At 43.3% G+C, this 24,431-nt stretch overlaps 2 protein-coding genes across 2 annotated transcripts in view; one reads left to right on the forward strand and one right to left on the reverse strand.

Annotated features, from left to right (window-relative positions):
• Positions 1-13,093, reverse strand: part of eva1aa (eva-1 homolog A, regulator of programmed cell death a) — a 103,514-nt gene extending 90,421 nt beyond the window's left edge. The window contains exon 1 of the mRNA XM_080790528.1: positions 12,770-13,093. Within this exon, the coding sequence (XP_080646654.1) occupies positions 12,770-12,884 (115 nt within the window). The 5' untranslated portion in view covers positions 12,885-13,093. The remainder of the gene's footprint in view (positions 1-12,769) is intronic.
• Positions 13,094-14,227: 1,134 nt separating this feature from the next.
• On the forward strand, positions 14,228-23,089 carry LOC308334014 (large ribosomal subunit protein bL19m-like). Its single transcript, XM_080790580.1, has 6 exons — positions 14,228-14,336; positions 14,553-14,679; positions 16,823-16,941; positions 17,156-17,290; positions 18,027-18,208; positions 22,396-23,089. The coding sequence occupies exons 1-6, from the start codon at positions 14,264-14,266 to the stop codon at positions 22,618-22,620; spliced, it is 861 nt and encodes a 286-aa protein (XP_080646706.1). The 5' UTR covers positions 14,228-14,263; the 3' UTR covers positions 22,621-23,089.
• The last annotated feature ends 1,342 nt before the right edge of the window (positions 23,090-24,431 follow it).

Below are 24,431 nucleotides of genomic sequence, written 5' to 3' on the forward strand. Positions count from 1 at the left end.
ACAGAGCACGTTACCGCTACAGCTGTGAGAGAGACAGCGCGGAGACAGAGCACGTTACCGCTACAGCAGTGAGAGAGACAGCGCGGAGACAGAGCACGTTACCGCTACAGCAGTGAGAGAGACAGCACGGATACAGAGCACGTTACCACTATAGCAGTGAGAGAGACAGCACGGAGACAGAGCACGTTACCGCTACAGCAGCGGCATACGGTAGTAGAGCTGCTTGAAAGAAAGCTCTACGACTTACTGAGGTAAAAAAAAAAGAAATATAGCGTTATCCTCTTTGCCACTAAGCCATTCAGATTTAGGTTGAATGTAATAAAGAAATGGCATTCTTTGACTACATATAGTAATACAACAAGACTCTATACTACTTCTACTGTTCTATGTGATTACTCTTGCGTACTTGCAAATGGTCTACTTACACTTACATAATGACAGATCTACGCTGCTTAATATTCATTATTAATTGTTGAATGACTGTACATACATCACTCAGATACTCACTGTTGAAGCCTACACTGCGCTAATATTCATGCTGTTGATAGTCGGCACTATAACCATTCATATATTCAATGGCAATAGATAATAATAATAATAATAAACGTTATTTATATATCACCTTTCATACAGAGTTGTAGTTCAAAGTGCTTAAAAGGCAGGACAGTAGATGTATGTTCATTCTTATGTTTATCACCCAGTCATTCAGAGACCCAGTGCAAATGTCCTGTGTCTTAGGCAGCCTGACAACATTATTTTATCTGTGTTTCACTCTTACTGCTGTCACTACCATGAAATCAGAATTTCCCCAAGACAATCAACGAAGGGATATCTTGGTCTGATCTTATATCATACAGTACTGCGGCTAGCTGTGCTATGTGGCCACATTTTGGAATGGATACACTACACTGTAGAAGCAGAGATGGAAAATGTTCCTGACATAGGACTGCATTTGAATAGTATATTGAAAGTAAATATGTAAAAAAAAGAAAAAAAACTACACCTTCCTTACATTTTGAACAGCAATCCTAAAGATACTCCTGTTCAAATACTACTAGCATCACACTAGGAAATGTCCAATTAACTAGATTAACTTGTTACTGTCCATCACGGCACCAATTGCACATTAACAACGTACTGTAGGGTTTTTAGTTGTTAATCTACTTCAGTCGGCACACTACAAAGAGTGCAAGGGAAGTGGACGGCTGTATACTGTATTGTCAGTATTAATGGCTGACATGTGACAGCTGGCGCAAGCTAATTCATAAGGTGCCTCCAGACCAAGCAAACTTGTTCAGAGTAGACAAAGACTACTTAAAACTGTCTGATTGGAACAGAATTTTTTTTAAACAAGTCACCCGACAACTACTTTGGGCTAGTTTTCCTGTAACATAGCTTAATATTCATAGTTGCCCCCGTTGCTTTAGTTTGGGCTTATTTCTGAAGTGGGCTTGCTTTCATGATTCATTTTGAAAATATTGGATGCTCAAGTGGTGGAACTGGTTGATTCTTTTGCACTTGTTTTCATAGACCTGGTCGCAAGCGGTGTATACTGTATTTGGCCTTTTTGTCTGCATGGCCAGTAAACCCAACCCATCCTTCTGTTCAGACCTGAAACACAGTATTTGTTTGACGCTGCGCTATGAGAACCAACTTATCCCTGATCAAACAGGCTAATAAAAACAGGACAATTGGGGCAGAAATGGGTGGAAACAAAGGCGAGGAAGTAAAAGAATAACAAAACAAGGGAAGGTTATGGGAAGCGGAAGAGATTAGGCTTGTGAAGACTGAACATTGACCGAAAGATTACTCTTGTTAATGGCAGGAAGGATGAGGGATCTCAAAAGTATGTCTAGTAACTGATACCACAGCACCTTATGCTCTGCTTTATTTTTCCAGCAAGTGTTTGTGTATCTATGTAATGTATGTATGTAGGCTATGTGTGCTAGCGACCGACCAAGATATGGCTACCATGCAAACACATCTTGATCATTCGTTTCTCATGTTTTTGTTACATAGGCTCGTTTTACTTGACCAGAATGTTAAGAATGTTATTTAGATTTAAACACATGCTAGGTTCATTGTTTACCCGGTATCCCATAGTTTAATTGTATGTGATGAGGATGAATTTAGTGGAAACAAGGACTCCTAAAAACTGCTATTAAAATATTCAATCAAAACATGATTTCACTCTAATATTCATGTTTAGCTTGTCTTCTCTGTGTGCACGTCATGTCCCCAGAGGGACAGCAGTCCTGCTGGGGTAGCAGCAGCAGGGTCCCCCCCCCCCCCTGTAGACTGAGACTGGAGCCGTAGCAGCTGGAGTCATTAATGTCGGCGGAGACACAAACACTCTCGCTTGTCTGATCGCCTCCCTATGCTCGCAGCATTGCTGACTAGCTTATCTTCCTAACACCTACAGGCATGTACAAATGCCCACACACACACACACACACACACACACACACCCACACACACACACACATGCATGCAAGCACAGGCACAAATGCATGCGTGCACATAAATACCTCAATCACATTAACGCTATAACCTCAGAAGTCATTATACCCCCCCGCCGCCTACACAGGGTCTATTTATTTGTTCTTGGCGTATGAATCCAATAGCGACGTAGCCCGGGGCGCTGACACGGGCTGTATGTGTGTGTTATGACCAGAGTGTCTTAAAGAGACTACACACACACACACACACACACACACACACACACACACACACACACACACAGAGGGGGTAAAGACTTAGTAGAGACGTAAGGATGGCAAAAGACAGATTTAAAACACAATATCGAACTGAGACAGAAGCAAAGCAGAAAGTGCACAGTTGAATCTAATTTGGAAACTAAAACAATATGATCAATATCAATATGATGAACTAATGAGTTTCTAGTTCATGCATAGATGCAAAAGGACAGTGTGTCAAACGTACTGTAACCACGTATGTTCTTTATTTGCCAGCCGAGAAGGGATCGAGGGAATAAAATCATTGAGAGAGAAAGAAAAAAAGGGTGCTGGAATGAAGCAGAGTGAAGAGAGATGTCACATGCTAAGTCAGACTGGCGGAAAGAATCCATGCCCTGCAGGAACACATGGTAACCACAGATTCTCTTAAACTCCCAACTCTCACCTGACGAAAACAAAGCCACGATAAAACGCTTCAGCTTAAAACAAAACCACACGAAAGGCCCAGGACCGACGTTCGTTCGGAGCCTTGCCATCTATGCAGACTTTATTTAGCCTTTTGCACACTTTGGCTACAAGGCCATGTGTGATATTCCAATTTATCACATAATATATACTGTGTAGAGATGATTACAAAATATCCACCTGTGAATCCATCCTCTAAGCTCTTCTCTAGAGGGTGAATGGATCTATGATGACATCTGCTGGGGTCAGAGATGGTGTAGGTCTCACAGCGGGATGGTGGACCCTTCGTCTGCACCCCCCTCCCGAAACACAAACAGAGGGTCCAACCCCTGGCCTCGCCTGCCCTCTACCTGTCCTGGTGACCCTTGAGGGTCAAGAGGCACTGCCCTTACAGCCCTGCCCTGCCCTGCACCGGGCACTTTCACTCTGAGATTTAGTCTGTCTGTCTGTGTGTGTGCGTGCATGCGTGTGAGCGAGCGTGCGTGCGTGTGCATGTGCTGCGTGCCTATGTGTGTGTGATCGTCGATGGGACACAGGGGTGAAGGGTGACTGTGAAAGTGCATCAATGTTCCTGGAACACACTTGCTGTTGCATGTGTGCGTCTCCAGATGCCCACAATACAAAACACAGACAGACAGAAAGAGTGAAAGAGAGCGACTGAGTGTGTGTGTGTGTGTGTGTGTGTGTGTGTGTGTGTGTGTGTGTGTGACTGTGTGGGTGGGGAAGGGATTTGTCACTTTAATGGTCACTTTTATGGCCGGGGAGGGTTGGGGGCAGCCAGACTGGTCATCTAAGTAGAGTCCAGAACAGGACCAGACAGATGTATCAGTGTTGTTGGGTCTTTATGCGACAAAGTGGGAGACAGATGTATCCTCCTCCACAGTCAATACAATGTTGGCTTTAATTGGTTTGGTTGGGTGGGCGGACACTGACAGACAGTGACACTAGCCTACAGAAACACGCTTGTGTGGTATGGTACATGAGAGTCTTGGATTTGAAATCCCAGGCAGGAGGAAATGAACTGGGTTGCACGCACGCACGCACTTGCAACACACAAGTGTTTGGTCAAACCACGTGACTTCCATTGGAAAAGCATTGAGGCGGCTATGAAACACAGACAGCACAGAGCATGTTTGTCTGATATGTGTGTACAGGGCCAGACAGACAGACACACATGCTTGCTTAAGAGCTGATGTTGAGATAAACTTAAGCAAGACACTCAAGAAGACACTCAAGGCACTCAACCCCAAACTGGACACTCATGGGTGAAACAAATTAAGTAAAACGATGGCTGAGCTGGGGCTGAGGACGTAAAGACCTGAGTGGTGTGATTGCATGTGGTTATACCATATGTGCACACTGCACATCATGCGTGCCTGCTGAGCACACCTTCAGTGGATAAATAACAGTTCAAGGAAAAACAACTAGCCATCATTAGTGTCAAGGACAACTATGATCCACACAGCCGGAGCCACATAACTTTATTGAAGCTTCAAAAGCACACAAGTGGGACGAAAAGAGGAATTTCCATTTTTTAAGAAAAGTAAAGAAAGGGTGGGAATGGGTATTTAAAAGCCAGGGCTTTTCGGGGGAATTAACAAGCTTATCCGACTATCCGTGGAGGTGCTCCGTGAAAACAAGTGGGGACGGAACAACTCCTGAGGTGCCGTGAGAGAGAGAGAGAGAGAGAGAGAGAGAGAGAGAGAGAGTGAAAGACCTCTCCATGGCATGTTCAATAGGACTTAACCAAGGAGATCCCCCTTCCATTTACAAATGCCCTCAGACAGATCTGCAAAGGAACAACCAACAGGACTGTAAAAGCTGCACTCTGCACTAGTCATTCACTGTCAGTAGGTGTTCGTTTTGCTGGGCCTGGAGCTGCAAAGCAGGCTAACACCCAGTGCCCTTTTATGTCTCTTGAATGCGTGCCGTGGCCTCTAGCAATACAATACTAGTATAAAGTTATTAGCCATAATGTACGTGCACCTTTTTTCCTCTGCAACTCTCCTGAATCAGTAACCCCCCCCCCCCCCCCCCCCCCTCCTCCTTATTCTTTCAGTTCTTGCCTCTCTCTCTTTGCTGTGTCTCTTACCTGCACTCGCCCGAGGGGCCAGAAAGTAAGCAACAGATTAGCAGTGCTTGGAGAAGGGGCTGTTGTAGCGTGCTGTAATGCAGACTGTCAGTCTTACACAGTTGGGAGGTGGGTGGGGGGGCAGTAGTGGTGGTTGTGTGTAAGGGGGGTGGTACACAATGCCTCCTTGTTCAGGCCAGCCCTCCTGCACCCCACCTCTCCACTTCCCTCCATCTCCGATTCTCCCTTTGTACCCCCTTCCCCGTCGCACCACTCCCCCCTTCCTATGGTTTTAATCAAACCATATAGAATTAATGAGGCGTAACATGTCGTATCACAGCACCACTGTGGAGTATCACAGTCCAGAACTGTCCTAAGAAAGGATGAGTTGAAGACAGAAGGAACGGAATGTGTGGAGCGGTGGAGGGGAAAATGTTTTCAAGGAGTTGGGATCGACACGGCCACGTCGACTCTCAGAATGCGACATAAATCAACTCCCAGGAAGCCGAGTGAGCGAGAAGCAGAGAGAAAGAAGACAGTAAGGGGGGGCTTCAAAGCGTGGTTGAAATTCCCACGGATACAGGAGCAGAGGTGGTGTGTGTGCAACTGTGCGTACATACAGTACATATCTGTGTGTGTGTGTGTGTGTGTGTGTGTGTGTGTGTGTGTGCGCGCGCGCTTGCATGCGTGAGTGAGTTTTAGTGAGTGTCTGCCTGGGTGTGCATGTGTGTGTGTGTGTGCATGTGTGTGTGTTTTTGTGTGTGCGTGTCACTGTGTATGATAGGATAATTTGAGTGGGGTGGACGTGAGTACAGTAGAATCTACTGAGTAGATAATTACACACACCTACACACAGTCACGCACGCACACACACACACACACACACACACACACACACACACACACACACACACACACACACACACACACACACACACACACACACACACACACACACACACACACACAGCATCTTTCACAACATTTCTTACTTTTGCTTCAGCCCTGATCTGTGTTTATGTTGGGAACTTGGGACTGTGCAAGCATCCCTGCTTGCAGAAGCAGGCCCCAACCATTACTATCTGGTGTTTATGGTGTCTTTATTTAGCCTACGTTTTCAATTCAAAATGAATGTATAGGATTCCCTGGGCGCTGCCTTCTCATATTCTCATGTTTATGCAACAGTACAGGATAAACAAATATGGCAGAAAAAAAAGTTGTTAAGCGTTGACACACCACACTTGCTACAGTACATTTTGCCATATTTGTGACACACACACGGTCACACGCACACACGCACACACAGACACACACAGACACACACACACACACACACACACACACACACACACACACACACACACACACACACACACACACACACACACACACTGTTGCTTGATACAGTTGAATCAGGTTTGAGGATAGATAGGATGGAGAGTACCCTGCTGCCTTAATGAATGATGCTTGCATAGTGGCTATGAGTGTGAGACTGCGTTCCTTCACACATGAAGAATTAGGACCCCCACCCCCATCCATAACAGTCATTACCATAACCCAGTTTGGGTGGGTTTTAAGCAAAATAATGATTATCATATTGGGATTAAGAGCTGAATGGTTGAGTCCTTCACTGTTGATTATAAGCAGCTGTTTAAGACGGTCATTACTGAATTGCGAATCCAACCCGTCTCTCAGTCTGTTGGCTTAGGACTCAATAGGAGTCTAGAGGTTGTTGAAATGTTAGGTTCTAAGGTTATGTTTGTTCTGTTTCACACTGTCATTAGCGTGCCGTCTGGGCTGCATGCATTGGGTTAAATGATGAGTTTTGTTTCAAAATGAGATCTGTTGTTTGGCAGAAGAGACTCTCTTACAGAAAGATGGTATTTTAAGTAAGTAAGGTAAGTAAGCGGTAACGGTAAGTACAGTAACAGTCTTGTGTTGACCCACTGAGCTATATTTTTGAAGTATTGTTAGAAGCTAACTTTTCAAATAATTTAAAGGGAATAGCTCTCTTTCAGTGGGATCTGGGATGATTTAATCATATTGCCTAAAGTAGTATCTCGTTTTCTCAGTTGCCAGAATCACATTACTATTGCTTTGTCTTTCATAATTTAATTAAGGTTCCAATAGCAGCCAAGTCATGTATGCAGCATTACCTCATTCAGGATGCATTCCTTTTCTTGTGCATTTCTTGGCATCTATAGTAATGCTTTTATCCAGCACATGCGTCAGGACATGACCAAGCTGACACTGAAGCCTTTCTTCTCAGAAAACATCTAGGACTAGATTAAAGCCAATTTTATTTAATTTACTTTTCTATTAATTATTTCCTTCGAGTTTCGGTTTGACTCATTCAAACATGCACGTGTGTTGGTTGGCCTGGCACAGCCTGACTTTGTGAAAGACATGACCCCCAGCACCCTTTCAAGATGTAGTACAGAAACGCACGCACGCACAGTTACACACACACACACACACACACACACACACACACACACACACACACACACACACACACACACACCACACACACACACACACTGTTACATCACACTGTCTGTGCTGAGTGCTGACAGCCCCTCATGGTTCACATTTCTCTGGGACTTTTTAAGCATGGCTGTAAATGAAACTTTGTTGGTGCCAAACACTTCTAACAATAAACACGGCCCTATACATAACACTGCTGAGCCATGAATCTTACTCGCAAATCATGGCTCATCTCATACAACTATTTAATATCACATGGCTTATTACAGTTTAGGAATAGATGTTGCACATGAATGTCATATCCAAACTGATAGTCATCTGTTCAGCATACAAAATATTAGCTATGAAGTATGAATCCTTAATACAGACTTGCACTCTAAGACAATCCATGTCTAAAGGCTTAAAAATCCATCTTTCAACCTGTCTTTTCTTACTGTGATTTACGTGAAGTAGACTACATCACTCTGTGAAGTTACGTTTAACGTGTTATTAAGTTTAAAAAAGGGGGAGATCATAGCTCCAACACAATACGACACAGAATACAAATGCGAGACATATAGACATCGGCCTGTTAATTCGAGACCTTTCTCAATACCGCGAACTGCATTTCGCCAAAACAAGTCTCTAAAGCCCTCCCCCACCCTTCCCTGACCATCCCGAGTCAGTTTAAACAGAATCACAGCCCCCACTGTCCCCGATGCCGCCTCCTTCCACCGCAGTAGACAAAACAAGCAGGAGGCAGGATTTGTTTAGACAGAGCTCACCTGGCACACACAGGCACAGAGGCAGTGATCAGGCCAAGCCCCAGGGGGGAGTTGAAGTTTAGGGAGTGGGGTGATGGAGGAGGAGGAGCAGCAGCGGGGTATGGAGGGAGAGAAATAGACAGGGAGGAGAATTTGGGGGACACGTGTGGAAGGGGGGAGGGCATGTCTGAAGGGGGATGACGCAGGACCACTACTCGATCCAGTCCAGGCCAGGGCCACTCCAAAAATACAGGGCAGATAATAAGTAATGAGGGGCATTGAGCTGCACTGGCCAACAAGTGGAGGTGTGTGTGAATTGGAAAGCAGAACAAAGACTGCCGGTATTGGGCAAAAGCTGGAGGGTGTGTGTGTGTTGAAGGTGGCCTGATCCAGCATTTTAAACAGGGGGGCTGAAGATGTATATACACGAGGCTTCGTTGTAGGAAAATATGAGATCCTCATGATCCCTATGTGAGTGGATCAGATTTGGATTTTGGGTGTTAACAAATAACAATATCGAACTAGAAATGATATGATCACAGATCGGATATCAAAGTGATGCCAATCCCGTTTTATGTTGTTTAATAGTTTTTTTCTTTTTTACACAAAATCGAAATCTAATCCACGTTATGGATTAAGGGCTCTATTTTCGTCCATGCTAAACTCCTTATCCCTAAACTTCTTACTATTTTGAAAAACATTTTTGAATAGTTCAACTAGCATCAACAGGTTGTGAGCTTGTAGATTGGCTACTTTAACTATTGAAAAATGTTTTTCAAAATAGTAAAAAAATAAGTTTAGCTCTAAATAGAGCACTAAAAGTTTGAACTCTTGGGCTCTGGAGATTGAGTGACTGCTGTCTAAGAAGTGACAGGTAAAACATTGTTTTCCCCTTCACAATATCCACCTTTTTGTGAAGCTAGTTAATATGTGACACCTAAGATTTGCATATGAATTTAGAGGACAAAACCTCAATGTTGACTGACTTTCTCCTCCATGGACCCCCACCTTGTGAGGAGCACCAGGAACAGAGGATGGAAGATGAATGATTAGCCCCCCACCCACCACACGCACGAACACACAAACACGCATGCACGCACGCACGCACGCACACACGCACACACACACACACACACACACACACACACACACACACACACACACACACACACACACACACACACACACACACATTAAGTTACTATGGTTTGACCTGAGTTGACCCTACGACCCCTTAACAGCCTCACATCTCTTTGAGTGGGTTAAATAGGTCTTGCTTAGGGCTTTATTGACAGAGGAGCTTCACTGTACTCCAGTAGATAATGGAAACCCCAATATTTTACTGTAAGTTCGTATGCAGTTGAGGTGGGTTTTTACGACCAAATAAGCAGCTTTATTAAGGTGATAAAGGTGTAAAGTAATGAGTGTTAGCCAGGCTATAGCTTGCTAGGTGTTAGCCTTGCTGCTCCCCGCTCGAATCGCTCAATCCACACCTCTAATTAGCTATTCAGACAGCTGTGTGTTGGAATAATAGGAGATGATAACAGAGTCAGGGACAGAATTAAATTACCCACCAACAGAGTTTGTTTTCATTTGGGCTGCAAGCTCAAGCCCTCTGCTGAAATGTGAACCTTGTTTTAACTTTAAGTTAGCCGCTGGTTGCCTGTGAGCCACACAAAGCCCAACCAAAATGTAACCAGACAGGGATAATACATGACATGTCTGCGGTAAACCAACGTGATGTTACAGTATTTAATTAGCGGCCATTGTCATAAACATTTCTTTGTACATCAAAAGTTGTTTCTCTCTCGGGTCCGATCTGTTCAGTGCCTGCCTGTTTAGCATCACTGCACAAATTCAAATCAGATATTTCAGATTGGTGACTGACAGATGCTACATCTAAACCTGCAACTTCTGTCACCCCTGCAGCCTGGCAGCGGCTGTCAGTCAAAGGACTGGCCCTTGGTCTCCAGGGAGACTCCAGCTGGCCAAGAATGCAAGGACTGAAGCTCCTCCTTTGTCCCTGAGGAATTCTGAGGCAGACTTCTCTCTTAATTCGTCAGAAAGGATGCTTTAGTCAGCAGTTTTTCAAAAGCATGCTGCTTGATCAAGGGATGCTGTGGAAAACTCCAACACCGCACCCGGAAACTCGATGTCCTGCTCAATCTTTCGTGCCTATGCTTCATATGACTTTAGAATTGTGAATGTAGTAACCATAAGGGAAACAGCGGAGAACAGGGGGCTTGCTTCCCCATCCCCCTGAGCTGCACAGCATTTAATCAATGGACCATTGAAAGGTCCAGAGGTAAAGACCTCTTATATGATGGAAATGTGTTTATGTTGCTGCAAAGTTGAGCGTGAGAGATTTCAGCAAATTAACTCCTGCTTACAACATAGTGTTTCAATAGGCCTAATCTTTACTAAGCTGGGATATTGGTAAAAACCTGTTCTAATGGAAAGCTGAACTCCATCTGATCCGGTTGTCTTTTGATATAAAAACGCAATCTTATTCAGTCCAATGAAAATCTAAAACTAGTAAAGCGCATGTTGTGGCAGTCGCACGCACACACGCGTGCGTGCGCACACACACACACACACACACACACACACACACACACACACACACACACACACACACACACACACACACACACACACACACCCACCCACCCTATGGTATTGGACACACACACACACACACACACACACACACACACACACACACACACACACACCCACCCACCCACCCACCCTATGGTATTGGTTAATGCTGGAGATTTGGCTCCAGCTTAACATTGTGTTGCTGAAGAGGTTTCTAGGGCATCAATCCCTTTGTCTAACATGTGAAAATGAAATTCCATAATACACTTCATGGCAATTGAGAAATATCTAGCATTGCATTCCATTTGAAATGTCCAAGATGCAGACGGGAAAGTATTGCCTCTGTTACTATGTTGGAAGGTTCATTTCCTTTGTGAAAATATCTAGGCTAAATAAATGACCATAACAATTTATCTGTGTGTTTACCATAATGTAAAGTTGAAGATTAACGGTCTACAAAAACTGTTTCAGTGAAGTGGTGCAATCATTCCCCCAAAGTCTGAATATATTTGTCATGCATATGTCAGCATAATTATATCAGAAGAAAATTGTGTCATTGTTATTCTTTCCCCCACTTTCTTTCTGGGAAAGACACCCCCCCCCCCCCCCCCCCAACACACACGCACACACACGCACACACACACACACACACACACACACACACACACACACACACACACACACACACACACACACACACACACTCTGTGTATCTGCTTTAATGTGCTTATTAGCACCTTTAGTGTTAAGTCTGCTCATTTCAAACCATTAGTCCCATTAGGGCCAATTAACATTGACACAAAGCTCCCTTCTGGTTTATGACATTGTAAACAAAACCTTGAGGCTTTCCTTGTAGAGATGGAGAGAGAAGGTTTCATTTCTATACTATATACTGTTATAGTATAGAAATGTACTAGAAATAGAAATGTACTAGACTGACTGTGTGTTAAGGATTGGTCTATTTTAGTTTAGACCTACCCTTTCTCTCTTTCTCTGTTCATCATAACATATTTATTCAACATCTGGGGGGAAACTGTAAGGAAAAGGCTATATGGGGGCATCTCCTATTCTCCTTCCAATAACACTTGCTCTACGAATTTCCCTTTCCAACACCCAAGTGACTGTGAAAAAGCCATGTAATCCATGATGTGAACATTTCACGCATTATACAGTGTGAGTGCGCACATGTTTTCATCTGTTGTTGGGCCATTAAACGGTATGATAAGTAAGTTACGACCCGGTCGAGGATTTATCTAGTAGTAACACATTAACTACAATATCCCACGTCTTTATCTCCGTCTCTCATCAGTAAGTTATGCGTTCTGTTTCAGAAATTACTGAGTAAACGCGATAACTGATAACCCTGAAGCGCTTAACTAAAGTGGAAAACTGTTCTTTGATGTGCGTTCTTGCCTGTGGGTCATTCTCTGCTAATGCCACTTGGCCAAATGACGCTTTCTTTGTAGTTCATTTACGCGTGTTAAACTAGCTATGTTCAGTGTGATTTATGAAGCAAGCCTTCTGCATGCTGCAGCATGTCAACGGCACGAGTGCAAAACAACTAGTAAAGATTTGCGACTGGTGCGTAGTAGTAGGCTACGTAACGTCTGCAAAACAAATACACTTGGCGCTGGTCAATCAATCAATCAGTCATGCATTTAAAACTGTTGCTTTTCCTAAACGCCAACGAAAGCAGCTTTTCCAACCTGAGAAGACGTCTTCGGAGCCCTGGGTGAAGTCGCAGGAGACGGCCAGACACGTTATTCCCAACACGAGCGCATAATTGACGGCTGAGAGTAGAGTCCCATCTGGGAAGAACATCCTTAAAGCCTCAAAGTGCGTGACTTTCTCCCAAACATCAGAGGGTCGAGCAGCATGGGTGCATTTTTATGTTCTGCTGCGTCGTATGCCGAATAAGATGTTTGGTTCCATAATTCCTCTCTCTCTCTCTCTCTCTCTCTCTCCGGGTCAACTCATCATTCCACCAAAGATAGAGTTGATCCCTGCTGGGTGTCGGGCTGCAAGCAGCACAGTGCTTCTCTACGCTCTGCTTACATTTCCAACTGCGTGCTTAGGGAGGCTGCCCACCTGTAGGACGGTCGCTCGCGTGGTCTCAAAGCCCCTGGGTTACTATAACCAACCAACCATCCATCCACTGTTCCACTCATTCCAAGAAGAAGAAAAAGAAGAAGAAGAAGAAGAAGAAGAAGAAGAAGGGGGAAAAAAATCAAAATGTGGAATACCGGTATATTTGAAACATTTTAACAAGGTTATCTTGTAGGCCTATAGAGTGGAGGTCCCAGACACAAACTATTTTCAGATGGGGGTTTCGGCCAATTTGGGGGTCGATCCAATTAAGGCATGATCTCATGAGTCATGTGGCATTTATGGAAGTTATTGAGATATACAAATAATAAATACAAATGTCAACTAACAGTTGGAAGATAACAAAAAATACACGAATGGAAATAATACAAATTAATTACATTTTTAAATAGTAACGGTATAAAAACTAGTGATAGAATATATTGTTATAATATAATTAGTAGGCTATAGGGTAGCCTAAGCCCATACAAATTGTTTACGTCTGAAAAATATAAGGCAACCCGAAGTTTGGCTACTACTGAGATAATTTATGTTGCCTAATAAGGCGGGCAAAGGCTTCAGCCCATACCTTTTCGGCCAAATAGTAGAACTATAAAGCATTGTCCCTGTGCTCAGTGTGCTGGACTTAAGAATAAGACTGGCCAGTGCTTATCCTTATAGCCGATTATCGGCATTATTAGCCTACACGCTTGGTTGAATTCAGATTTCAATAATGAATTAATGACCAATTGTAGTTAACTGACCGCGGCAGAGTCAACGCATCTGATTGAATTTGTTTCAGGTGCGAATACTAGCCTACCTGCTACGTACTTAGGCCTACCTAGTACCTGTCTGTCTGTCTGTCTGTCTGTCTGTCTGTCTGCTTAACTGTACTCACTGTCTGTAGCTGAGGTCGACTGCAGTGCGCACTGTGCATCAGACAGGTGGAGGCTGATGATACAGCACGCACGGTGTAACAGATGATACAATAGTGACATCGTGTGGAAAGCTGGCTTCATTGCATTGCTGTCAAATCGAGTTTTAATGTTGTGCCATGCGGCTTCCGTCCGTATCGACTAGCAACAATATGCGACACAACAAGGTCAGACATCATCATGGCACTCTGCACAAAGAAGCTTGACGGAATGTCCGCTTTAAGATTATTACGAAATCTAAAAATTCACGAAAGTAAGTATGTCAAATAAGTTTACCCCTCATATGTATTTTAAAAGATGTCGTTTGACGTTGATGATATAAACCGTGACGTTTTCTGTCACTAGAGCTAGCAGCTAAATGCTACTTAACACAACATTGCGGCTACAGCGTTTAACTTTCACCTGAACTATCTATTCTTTTCTAAACTCAACGTAGTTAAGTTATTAATGATTTAACATCCTCTAACAGGGTTCCTGTCTACGTCTTTGCCTCGCTTTGCTGTCGGTAGTGACGATGGGGGTCCACCACCCAAATTTATGCCTCCCCCTAAACCTGTCGTCATAGACAAAACACTAACAGAGTCATCCCTACGAAAGTAAGTATATCATTCATTTTCTTTAATTTCTTCGTTTGTTTGGCAATGTTGCACCAGAAGCGCTATTTAGGCCACATGGCTCTGGGCCCTCACACCTGTGGGGCTGTGGCCCAAGAATGTCTATATTTAATTTCCATATAGACAGGCAGCCATAGATCACTCATATGCCCTTCTGTATCAGTGTTGATTCGGTGACATTAAAAATTGCAGTGCTGGGGCACGGTAGTGCTGTCGCCTCATAGCTAGAAGGTCCTGGGTTCGATTCCCGCTCGAGGCGCTGTGGGTGCTGGTGGTGTGTTTCCTCCTCCGTGTCATCAGTGCCCATACCCGAGGCGGGGTTGGCAAAAGGGCCTTTCTGTGTGGAGTTTGCATGTTCTCCCCGTGTCCCCTAGTAGGTACCCTCACAAAAAACATGCAGTAATCCTGGTCTCTAAACTGCCTCCCCCTGGCCAACCGGGGCGCCTGATGGAGGGGAAAGGAACTGGTTGGAATAACGTGTTCCTTCCACGTGCTACATCCAACCAGGGAAACTCCCCCTGTCAGGTGTAAAGGAGCAACTTGGACACTTGGGCATGAAGGAAGCATGAGTTCAAGTCCGTTGCTCTCCCCATGTCCCCCATATATGATGGGGACTAGGTTGGCGGAGGTTGTGTAGAGCCCAGGATCACATTAGATAATTGACACATGGGTGAAAAATGGGTTACAAAAAAAGTGGGATAAAAAAAATGTATAAGAAAAAAAAGTTGCAGTGCTGCGTGTACTCTCACCCATTGTCCTCCACTTTCCCACCAGTTTCATTCACACCACCACATATCCAGTGATCACACATGGTAGGGTTACCAGATGTCCCTATCATGTTCAAATAGTTAGTCCCCTAATAGTTGGCTTTCTGTTTAAAGCTAAAAAAAATTCTTTTCCTACAAGATGTGTTTTTAAGCCTGTTAAAATAACATGAGAAATATCCCCCCTAGGTAGTACAGCCATGCCACCCGTGGCCAGAGAGTTTTTATGGTCGAATATGACATCAAGACATTTAATCCTGTTCCACACCACACCACCAGCTATACTTCTGCCCCTCAAATGAACAGTTTAGATTTGGTCGCTCTAGGTATGGGGCGGGCCACACAATAGACAGGTGTCGGTCATTAATGACCTGCAACACTCCTTTCTAATGTATGTAATATCACAGCCATTCTAGGGCTATTTCGTTATATGCCGTTCCTAGCTTCCTCCTGGGTGGACATCATCTTGACACAAAACAAGATGATGAAATAAACCAAAACATGTATAAGTCAATAAGAGAACACACAAAACGGTTAAAATAAAACTGCACAGCTTAAAATACAAAACCCTAACCTAACTAAGATTCTCAGTAGTAGCCATTAAAACTTATGGAGTTAACGACACAGACAATTTGAAAATGTAAACATGATCACAATTGTTCATAAAATACATAATAATTAAACTCCCACTAGATTGTATATGTATATATCGTGTGACTTTTCTTTCTTCAACCCTTTTTTCACAGAACATTTAAGTTTGTACTGTAAATAATGAGGATATTCCACCAACCAACTGCTATGATAGAGAAAACTATCTGCCCGTAGACTAGCCCTGGTCCAACGCCCTGACAGGAAAGCATCTGCTGGTACATGCAACTAAACAACCACTTAGCTACTCGCCGAAACAAAGCCTGCTATGTTTTGGAAAAGCGTCTCCGGCCCCCACGTTCGGCAGAGGCACAACCTGGAAATGTAGTAGTAGAAGAAGTTACTCTGTCGGTACATTACTTTATTAAAATGGCACAAAGTGCATTTTAGAGAGAAGCTGGGGACCTGAGACTCTTCCCAGCCTGGAGAATAGACCTTTTCCAAAAGAAAGCATGCTTTGTTTTCGGTGAGTAGCTAAGTGGTTTTGTTTGTTTTCGGTAAAGTTGGACCCCTCGCTCGGCAGTAGAACTTTTACCCGTGTGCAGCAGAGGCTTTCCTGTTAGCGCGTTAGCGAGATGCACTGGACCAGGGCTACCCCTAGACCAAAGGTTGATACAGCGGTCCCCTCTAGTGGACTAATGTTGTTGTTAAATCTCGGCTTCATACAATATATGTAAGACTGTAACATAAAGTGTCTTGCCGCTCTTTACCAGGTTTCTGAGTCCAGAGTTTATCCCTCCTCGTCAGAGAACAGACCCGTTCAAATTCCGCATGGAGAGGAAAGATATGATCCAAAGGAGGAAAGTACTGAACATTCCTGAGTTCTACGTAGGTACGAGACAACTACACTCAATCTAGCCACACTGGAAGTATACTGTATGTGAATGATGAGACTTTTCTGTTGGGCAGAGAGACAAAAGAACTGTAGAGAGAAGGAGAATGTTTACATTTTGGCTACTGCAGTTTAGTCTTGTAGTGAAATCAGAACTAGCTTCATCATTCAGCATGCATATTTTAAAAGATTATCTACTGTTTTTACTTTTTAGGGAGTATCCTAGCTGTGAACATGGCGGATGCACACGCCAGTGGGAAAACCAACCGCTTTGTGGGAATTTGCACTAGGAGGAGTGGCACCGGACTGGGATGCACATTTGTTCTTAGGAATATCATCAAAGGCCAAGGTGAAGACATTTATTTTCAGCATGTACTTTTCTCTAAATCAAACCTTCTCAAGTACTGAACAAGTAATCCCAAAAAGGGATGGACAAGAGTAAATAAAGTACACACACTTGTTCTCTGCCTTATGTCACCTTTCTCTCTCTGTGCATTATGTCCAAATAGTCATTTTTCCTGTTGCGTACTGGACAAAGCAACATCCATTGTAAGGGTACAACAATTATTTGAAAAATAAATAAAAATAATTTAAATGCCCATGACTTCTTAACCTTGTAATCGTTATATAATGGTAAGTTATTCTGGTAAATTTGGTAATGTTTAAATTGTCCCATATACTATGTACTATATATATATATGACCAAAGCTATGAAGGGACAATGACATGTATTGGATGTCTGTATTGTTCTCTCTAACAGCGATTCCTGTAAATCTCTAATTTATTTGTGAAAATGTATTGATAGACTGGTTTAGCATTTTCCAACACAGTGTAAGAACATAGAGCTGGAGATTATTGAAATTCCTCCTTACTTTCTATACTATATTTCACTCATGATACACATTTAACAGTTGATATAGCCTGCGGAGCTCTTTGAGTTCAGGGTTCATTGCCTTGCTCAAAGTCGGTATAATTTATATACTGATTTTCCCAGCTAGTCCAGGAGACTGACATCTGTCAATTCTACATTACAATGCAACTTTGAACTTCCCTAATATTTTGTGTGTGTGCACGTTGATACCCAGGTGTGGAGATCTGCTACGAGTTGTACAGCCCTCGGATCCAGCAGATAGACCTACTGAAACTAGAGAAGAGGCTGGATGACGACCTGATGTACCTGAGAGACGCGCTGCCCGAGTACAGCACCGTGGACCCAGACATGGCGCCTGTGGCCTTCTCCAATATAGGAGAAGTGCGCATCAACAAGGTGAGAAATCCATTAGTTAGTTTCTGCCTTCTAGCTTAACTTTCCTATTTATCTCACAAAATAGAGTAAATTATGATGTGACATAATAATAAACCAGTAAGACGAAGAGAAGTGACCTCGCCCCAAAAGGCGAGGTCTCGTGGCACGCTGCCGCCTGGTTGACGGCAGACTGCTGGGCGAGCACTGGCGCTTTGGCATGGGGGGTCAGATCAACGTATGGAATGAATTCTGTACGGGCCATATATGGAGCGTGTCTTGAGTGTACAGGGTTTGATGAGGTCAGATCAACATGGAATGTCAGAACAGGAAGGACGGGTGGGGAGGATCAACATATAAAATGTCAGAACAGGTGAGCTCCATATATGGAGAAATAAGGGTTTGAGGTCAGATGTACAGTTGCTGGCCGGCTCCATATACAGTATGCAGATCTAAGGTGACGATCCAGTCTTTTCCATGTATGGTTATCCAGGGTTAGATGAGGTCAGTGTTGTGATCTTCATATATGTAGATGGCCATATATGGTGGCATGACGTGTCATGAGGCGTGATGTCACAAGGTATGACCATATATGGAGGCATGATGTCACGAGGCGTGACCATATATCGAGGCATGATGTCACGAAGCGTGACCATCTATGGAGGTGTGATGTCACGAGGCGTGACCATATATGGAGGCGTGGGGTGACGGGAGATGCAGGGCTGACCCAAAAAATCAGTCGACGTTCAATCGATAAGCACGGGAGTCGATCTTGAAATAAAAAATCGAATAGTCATTTTGGTCCGCGAGCCAGGTGCAAGCATGGCGCAAGCATGGCTCCGTCCTCACATGTTAACGAGGAAGTCAACAAGTGCAGCTACAGTCATGCCGTCCATGCAGACAAATAAGTCAAAAGTGAGTCAAGTGACATGGTTGCATTTTAAAATATGTGCAAGAAGAACAGTGAAGAATTATATAGTTTCTTAGCTCGTGGCTTGTGCTTTCGTTTGAAGAAAGAATGAGTATAATCCAATAATTATAATCCAAGGTTTGTTTGTCTGGAGATCCTACACTATGTCATATTATTAAAGTAAGTAAACTTTAAGAAGAGCTGCGGTCATTGTGCTGCAGAGAAGCTGCTCCGCTCTGCTAATTGATCTGACCTATATATTTGCACAACTGACTGGCATGAGGTAGGCCTATAGCCTAATTACTTATTTGGCAGCACCTGCAATGACAATAGTAACCTTTATATACACATTTCAAAAGGCTTTCATATACTATTAATATTTTTCTAATAAGGTTTGTCCTTATAGATAGATATGTGATCATTTTAGTATCGTTTTGGATATTCATTAATTCATTATTAAAGCACAGGGCCTGGCATTTCTCCCAGGCAGCAAGGATTGCACTTATACCGGTAGTCTATTGTAGGGATACTCAAATAGATTTACCTGTGGGCCACATTACAAAAATGGCAAGGGGCCAGGGGCCAGTAGATAAAATTACGACATTAATGATACTTGATAACTTCTCTCTTTCAATTGCTTTATTTTCGCAAAATGTATCAAAGTACAATGTGCATGCACACAATATGTAAATAAATAAATGTGTTACATTTTCTTGCATAAACACAAACACTGTTTCCATAACTGCACAAATTATTGCACATAACATGAGTAGCTGTTATAATAACATAATAACATAACATGAGTAGCTCTTTGCCTGCCTGCCTGCCTGCCTGTCTGTCTGTCCATGAGTAGTTATTTGTCTGTCTGTCAATGAGTAGCTGTCTTACTGTCTGCCTGTCTATGAGTAGCTGTCTGCCTGCCTGTCTATGAGTAGCTGTCTGCCTGCCTGCCTGTCCAATTGTCCATGAGTAGCTGTCTGTCTGCCTGTCTGAGTAGCTGTCTGCCTGCCTGCCTAATTGTCCATGAGTAGCTGTCTGTCTGCCTGTCTATGAGTAGCTGTCTGCCTGCCTGCCTAATTGTCCATGAGTAGCTGTCTGTCTGCCTGTCTATGAGTAGCTGTCTGCCTGCCTGCCTGTCCAATTGTCCATGAGTAGCTGTCTGTCTGCCTGTCTATGAGTAGCTGTCTGCCTTCCTGCCTGTCCAATTGTCCATGAGTAGCTGTCTGTCTGTCTATGAGTAGCTGTCTGCCTGCCTGCCTGTCCAATTGTCCATGAGTAGCTGTCTGTCTGCCTGTCTATGAGTAGCTGTCTGCCTGCCTGTCCAATTCTCCATGAGTAGCTGTCTGTCTGCCTGTCTATGAGTAGCTGTCTGACTGCCTGCCTGTCCAATTCTCCATGAGTAGCTGTCTGTCTGCCTGTCTATGAGTAGCTGTCTGCCTGCCTGCCAGCCAGCAAGTTGGTTAACAGAAAATAAATTGTTATGGCTGAGTAAAATATAATACAATAAACACAATCTGCCTGAAAATAGATTACCCAGCTATGACCTTTTTCATGAAAAAAAATGAGTAGTGATATGGCTGACTGAGTAAAATAAAACAATCTACCTGAAAATAGATAGCTATAAGTGAAGAACTATTAATGGCAGCTGGGTTTCATCATTCAAATAAAATAGAATTCTGTCCGTTTAGCTATAAAATTATGTCAGGGAATAGGGATACACAGTATATGTCTTTCATTTGCATTGCATCCCCCCCCCCCCCAAGCTTTTATTTTCGTTCGAGTAATAGTACAACTCTAATAGTATTACTTATAATAATGTAATTAAAGATAACTTCATTCAGATTTATTTATTTTTATTTCATTTTCCAGATTTTTTTTTCTTTCTTTTTTTTAGATTTTCATTGGTGGGCCAGTCATAATGGTCCCACGGGCCTGAGGTTGAGTATCACTATTGCTCAAAAGCGTCCGCTTTTGGTCCGGGAGCCGTGCGCCTCACAGCAAGCTCTGCTGCGCTGTCATGAAGCCTTGATTAAATTACTCTTTATTTCAGTTACTTTTATGGCAAGAGAAGGAAAATGCTGTTTGTTTACATTGCTTAGTTTTAGTTTTTAGTTTAGTTCCATAGAACCTAGAGCCTGCGATTCCTACACTACATGTGTCAGGCTTGATTGCTTGCGCTTAATAAGAGTTCATGTTATGGTCGGGTGGTGTTTTTTCCACGAAGCCTCTGACTTCATTTCAGTTATAAATGTTACACGAGAGAAGAGAGAAGCAAAATGCCGTTCGTCGTGTGCTGTGCCGTTTTGGATTATATTCCTTTATTTGATGGAGAGGTAATGCATGCCTATATGTCAGGCGCTGTTGATGTGTCAGGCTTGAAGAGTGCATTCATGTTACCGTTCCTTTGATGTTACCGTTCGAGTTTGGATTACATATTCTTTTTTATTTGATTGAGAGGCAGGCCTAATTGAGAGGCGCTGTTTAATAATTGTTAAATAAAAGGCCAATCCAATATGCGCTCCTCTCTACTATTTGTATCTTCTGCAGCTATCTCACTGTTTTATTATAAGCCTAATTCATTGTGCGTCACTGCTCGCCTCGCACCCGTCGGGTGCCGAAGTGTCAAAGATCGATTTTTTTTTTATCGAAGCGTCAATCTTCAAAAACGTGATCGAAGGTCAGCCCTATTTCATAGTAAATGCGACATACGGACATACAAGTAGGGGATAGAGGAGGTTCTGTGTCAGAGTAGGTTTAAAGGGGAATACTACTCATTCTCAGCATGTTACCTCAGTGATATCACAAAGATGTACTTCATAATGTTACTCATTTTCTTTTCAGGCCTCCAGTTCTAGGCAACACAGAATCAGGGGACTTTTTATTACTTGACGTGTATTACTTGACGTGTATTACATGACGTGATGAAGATATGTACAGTACCAATGCCAGGGTATAATTGGTTTAGGATGGTGACGTAATGTGAAATATGTTTCAGTGTCGGGTGGATTATACATATAGAGTATAGACATATACATATATATATAGACATATGAGCATATGACGTGATGAATATATGTACCAATGCCATGGTATAATTGGTTATCGATGGCGACGTCCCCTTTTAAGGAGGAGGTCTGAGAAGTACTGTGGAGCCAGGGCGTTTCAACATTAATTTTGTAGGTGAGAAAGAGGAGTTTGTAATTGATGCAGAACAGGAAGCCAGTGCAGTTGTTTACGGGTAGGGGTGATGTGCTGCCAGGGCTTTGCAAGAAAGTTAAATTATAATATTTCCATTCATCAGCTCAGGGTGAAGATGCGTCCGAAGCCATGGTCCAAGCGCTGGGAACGTCCCAAATTCAACATCCAGGGCATCAACTTTCTCCTGACCCTGACCCCGGAGCAGATGGAGCACGCCCAGAAGTGGGCACGGCCCTGGGTCGAGTACGATTTCCTCAGAGAGTACGACACCTCTAAGTTGGAGGTGGACATCCTCAAAGAGGTCCAACAGGGGGAAACTAACAAGTGAAAAGTGGTCTTGCTTTGCTTAATCCACCTCACCCTCGTCATCGACACAAGCAACAATTCCAGAAATGGGAATCAGGATGGAACATATAGGGCTGTGGGGTGTACATGTGAAACAGCCCAGCTCATCCAGCAGTGAACCAGAGTTTGAATATGAAAGACATTTACCCCTCAAAATCAGTCAGTAAGCCCAGAGCAATGATGGTGTGTTATTCATTCATTTGGGGGTACATCGTACCTGTCATCCTGTTTTTCCACTCTGATGTAAGGCTTTCTGTGTTAACGCATTTAGATCTGAAGCTGAAAAAAAGGCTTTTAACAGTTTTCTGAAAAACCTATATTTCTATGTCAGTGGTTCTCAAACTATTTCATGTCAAGGACCCCCGGAATTATCTGTACCAAAAGGGGTTCCCGTCCTGAATGGATTAATGGCTCTGGTTTTATTTAATGCAGATCTATTAAAACGTTTCTAAAGTAAAGGTTTACATTTCATACTTTTTCAATCTTGACTTTCCAATGTATTTGTTGGTTTTGTATGTGGTTGTTAGCTTAGAGCTTAATGACTCTTGTCATACAGTACCACGTCTTGACACTAGGTGGTGATGTTAACCTATGGAATGTGTACAGCCATCATTACTAGCAGATGGATCCCTTTGTTGTGTGTCCTCCTGTGATGTGAGAGGAGAAACTCCTGGCATGTTAATTAAACAAATGTTTCAGTGTTAGAGCAGAGAGAGCGCATGCAGGAGGCGTGCAACCCTGTATTTTGGAGGGGAGAAAAAAAAAAACAAGAACTGGAATTCAGTTACACTTGAGGACACCCGGTAGCGTTTTACTGTTGTGGATGGAAAATTGTGGTGTCGAGATGGTATGTTAGAGCGTCAATTGGGTAGTATAAAAAAAAAACACTTGGACCCCGTATGTTATGTCTGGTGTGTGTGTGTGTGTGTGTGTGTGTGTGTGTGTGTGTGTAAACACACCGAATGCGCCCTGCACTCTAATTTCTCCATATTACAGGATGAGACGCAGAGAAAATAGCCTCTAATACTGGAGTAGCAGATGTTTACTGAGCTCATTATGGACCACACAGATTCCTGCTGTCTGGAGATGTACAGTATCGCAGGAAATGCGAGAAACCTTATGTTACTTTCAACATTGGGGGAAGCGATACACCGTCCAGACTAGATCATTAACGATGCCCATGGAATTTATTACAATTGTGCAACGATAAGGACTGTAATTAAACGTGATGTATGTGTGATTACCTCATAGGAGACATAAGTCAAAGTGGTGTCTGTTTTAACTCAGTCTCTTTCTCTCTCTCTCTCTCTCTTTCTTACTAGAAAGTCTAGTATTTCGGTGCTCGAACCTGCTATCTAAGCCAGTGGTTCCCAAACCTTTTCAGTTTTCATGTCAAGGACCCCCAAAATGACACTCATTAGCCTGTGGACCCCCGTTAGAATAGATATGCCAGGGACCCCCATAAGAGAAGACTTTTACAGCTTTAGCAGTGATTTTCAACTATTTTCATTTCAAGGACCCCCCAGTTTGACATGCATTAGTCTACGGACTCCCATTGTAAAATCAATGTTAATTTAACTCTTGAGTTACAGACCCATAAGGGTCCATTTCTCTTCCAAACTATCATTTAGCTGGGGACCCCTGGGGGTCCCCGGACCCCACTTTGGGAACCAAACCACTGATCCAAGCCACTCTGCTCACATCCTTGCTCTGTCAAGAGCTGTTCCCCTGAGAAAAAAAGTGTGTGTGTGTGTGGTGAACTGAATGCCACATTGTCATTAAGCTGCCCACTAA

This window comes from Protomyctophum bolini (assembly GCF_963924005.1).
Source record: "Protomyctophum bolini genome assembly, chromosome: 19".
In the NCBI taxonomy this organism is placed as follows: Eukaryota; Metazoa; Chordata; class Actinopteri; order Myctophiformes; family Myctophidae; genus Protomyctophum; species Protomyctophum bolini.

Coding starts and splice junctions, on each gene's coding strand:
- LOC308334014 (XM_080790580.1), top strand. CDS start 14,264: ATGGCACTCTGCACAAAGAAGCTTGACGGAATGTCCGCTTTAAGATTA. Junction 17,291..18,026: donor GAATATCATCAAAGGCCAAG/GTGAAGACATTT, acceptor GTTGATACCCAG/GTGTGGAGATCTGCTACGAG. Junction 18,209..22,395: donor GAGAAGTGCGCATCAACAAG/GTGAGAAATCCA, acceptor TCCATTCATCAG/CTCAGGGTGAAGATGCGTCC.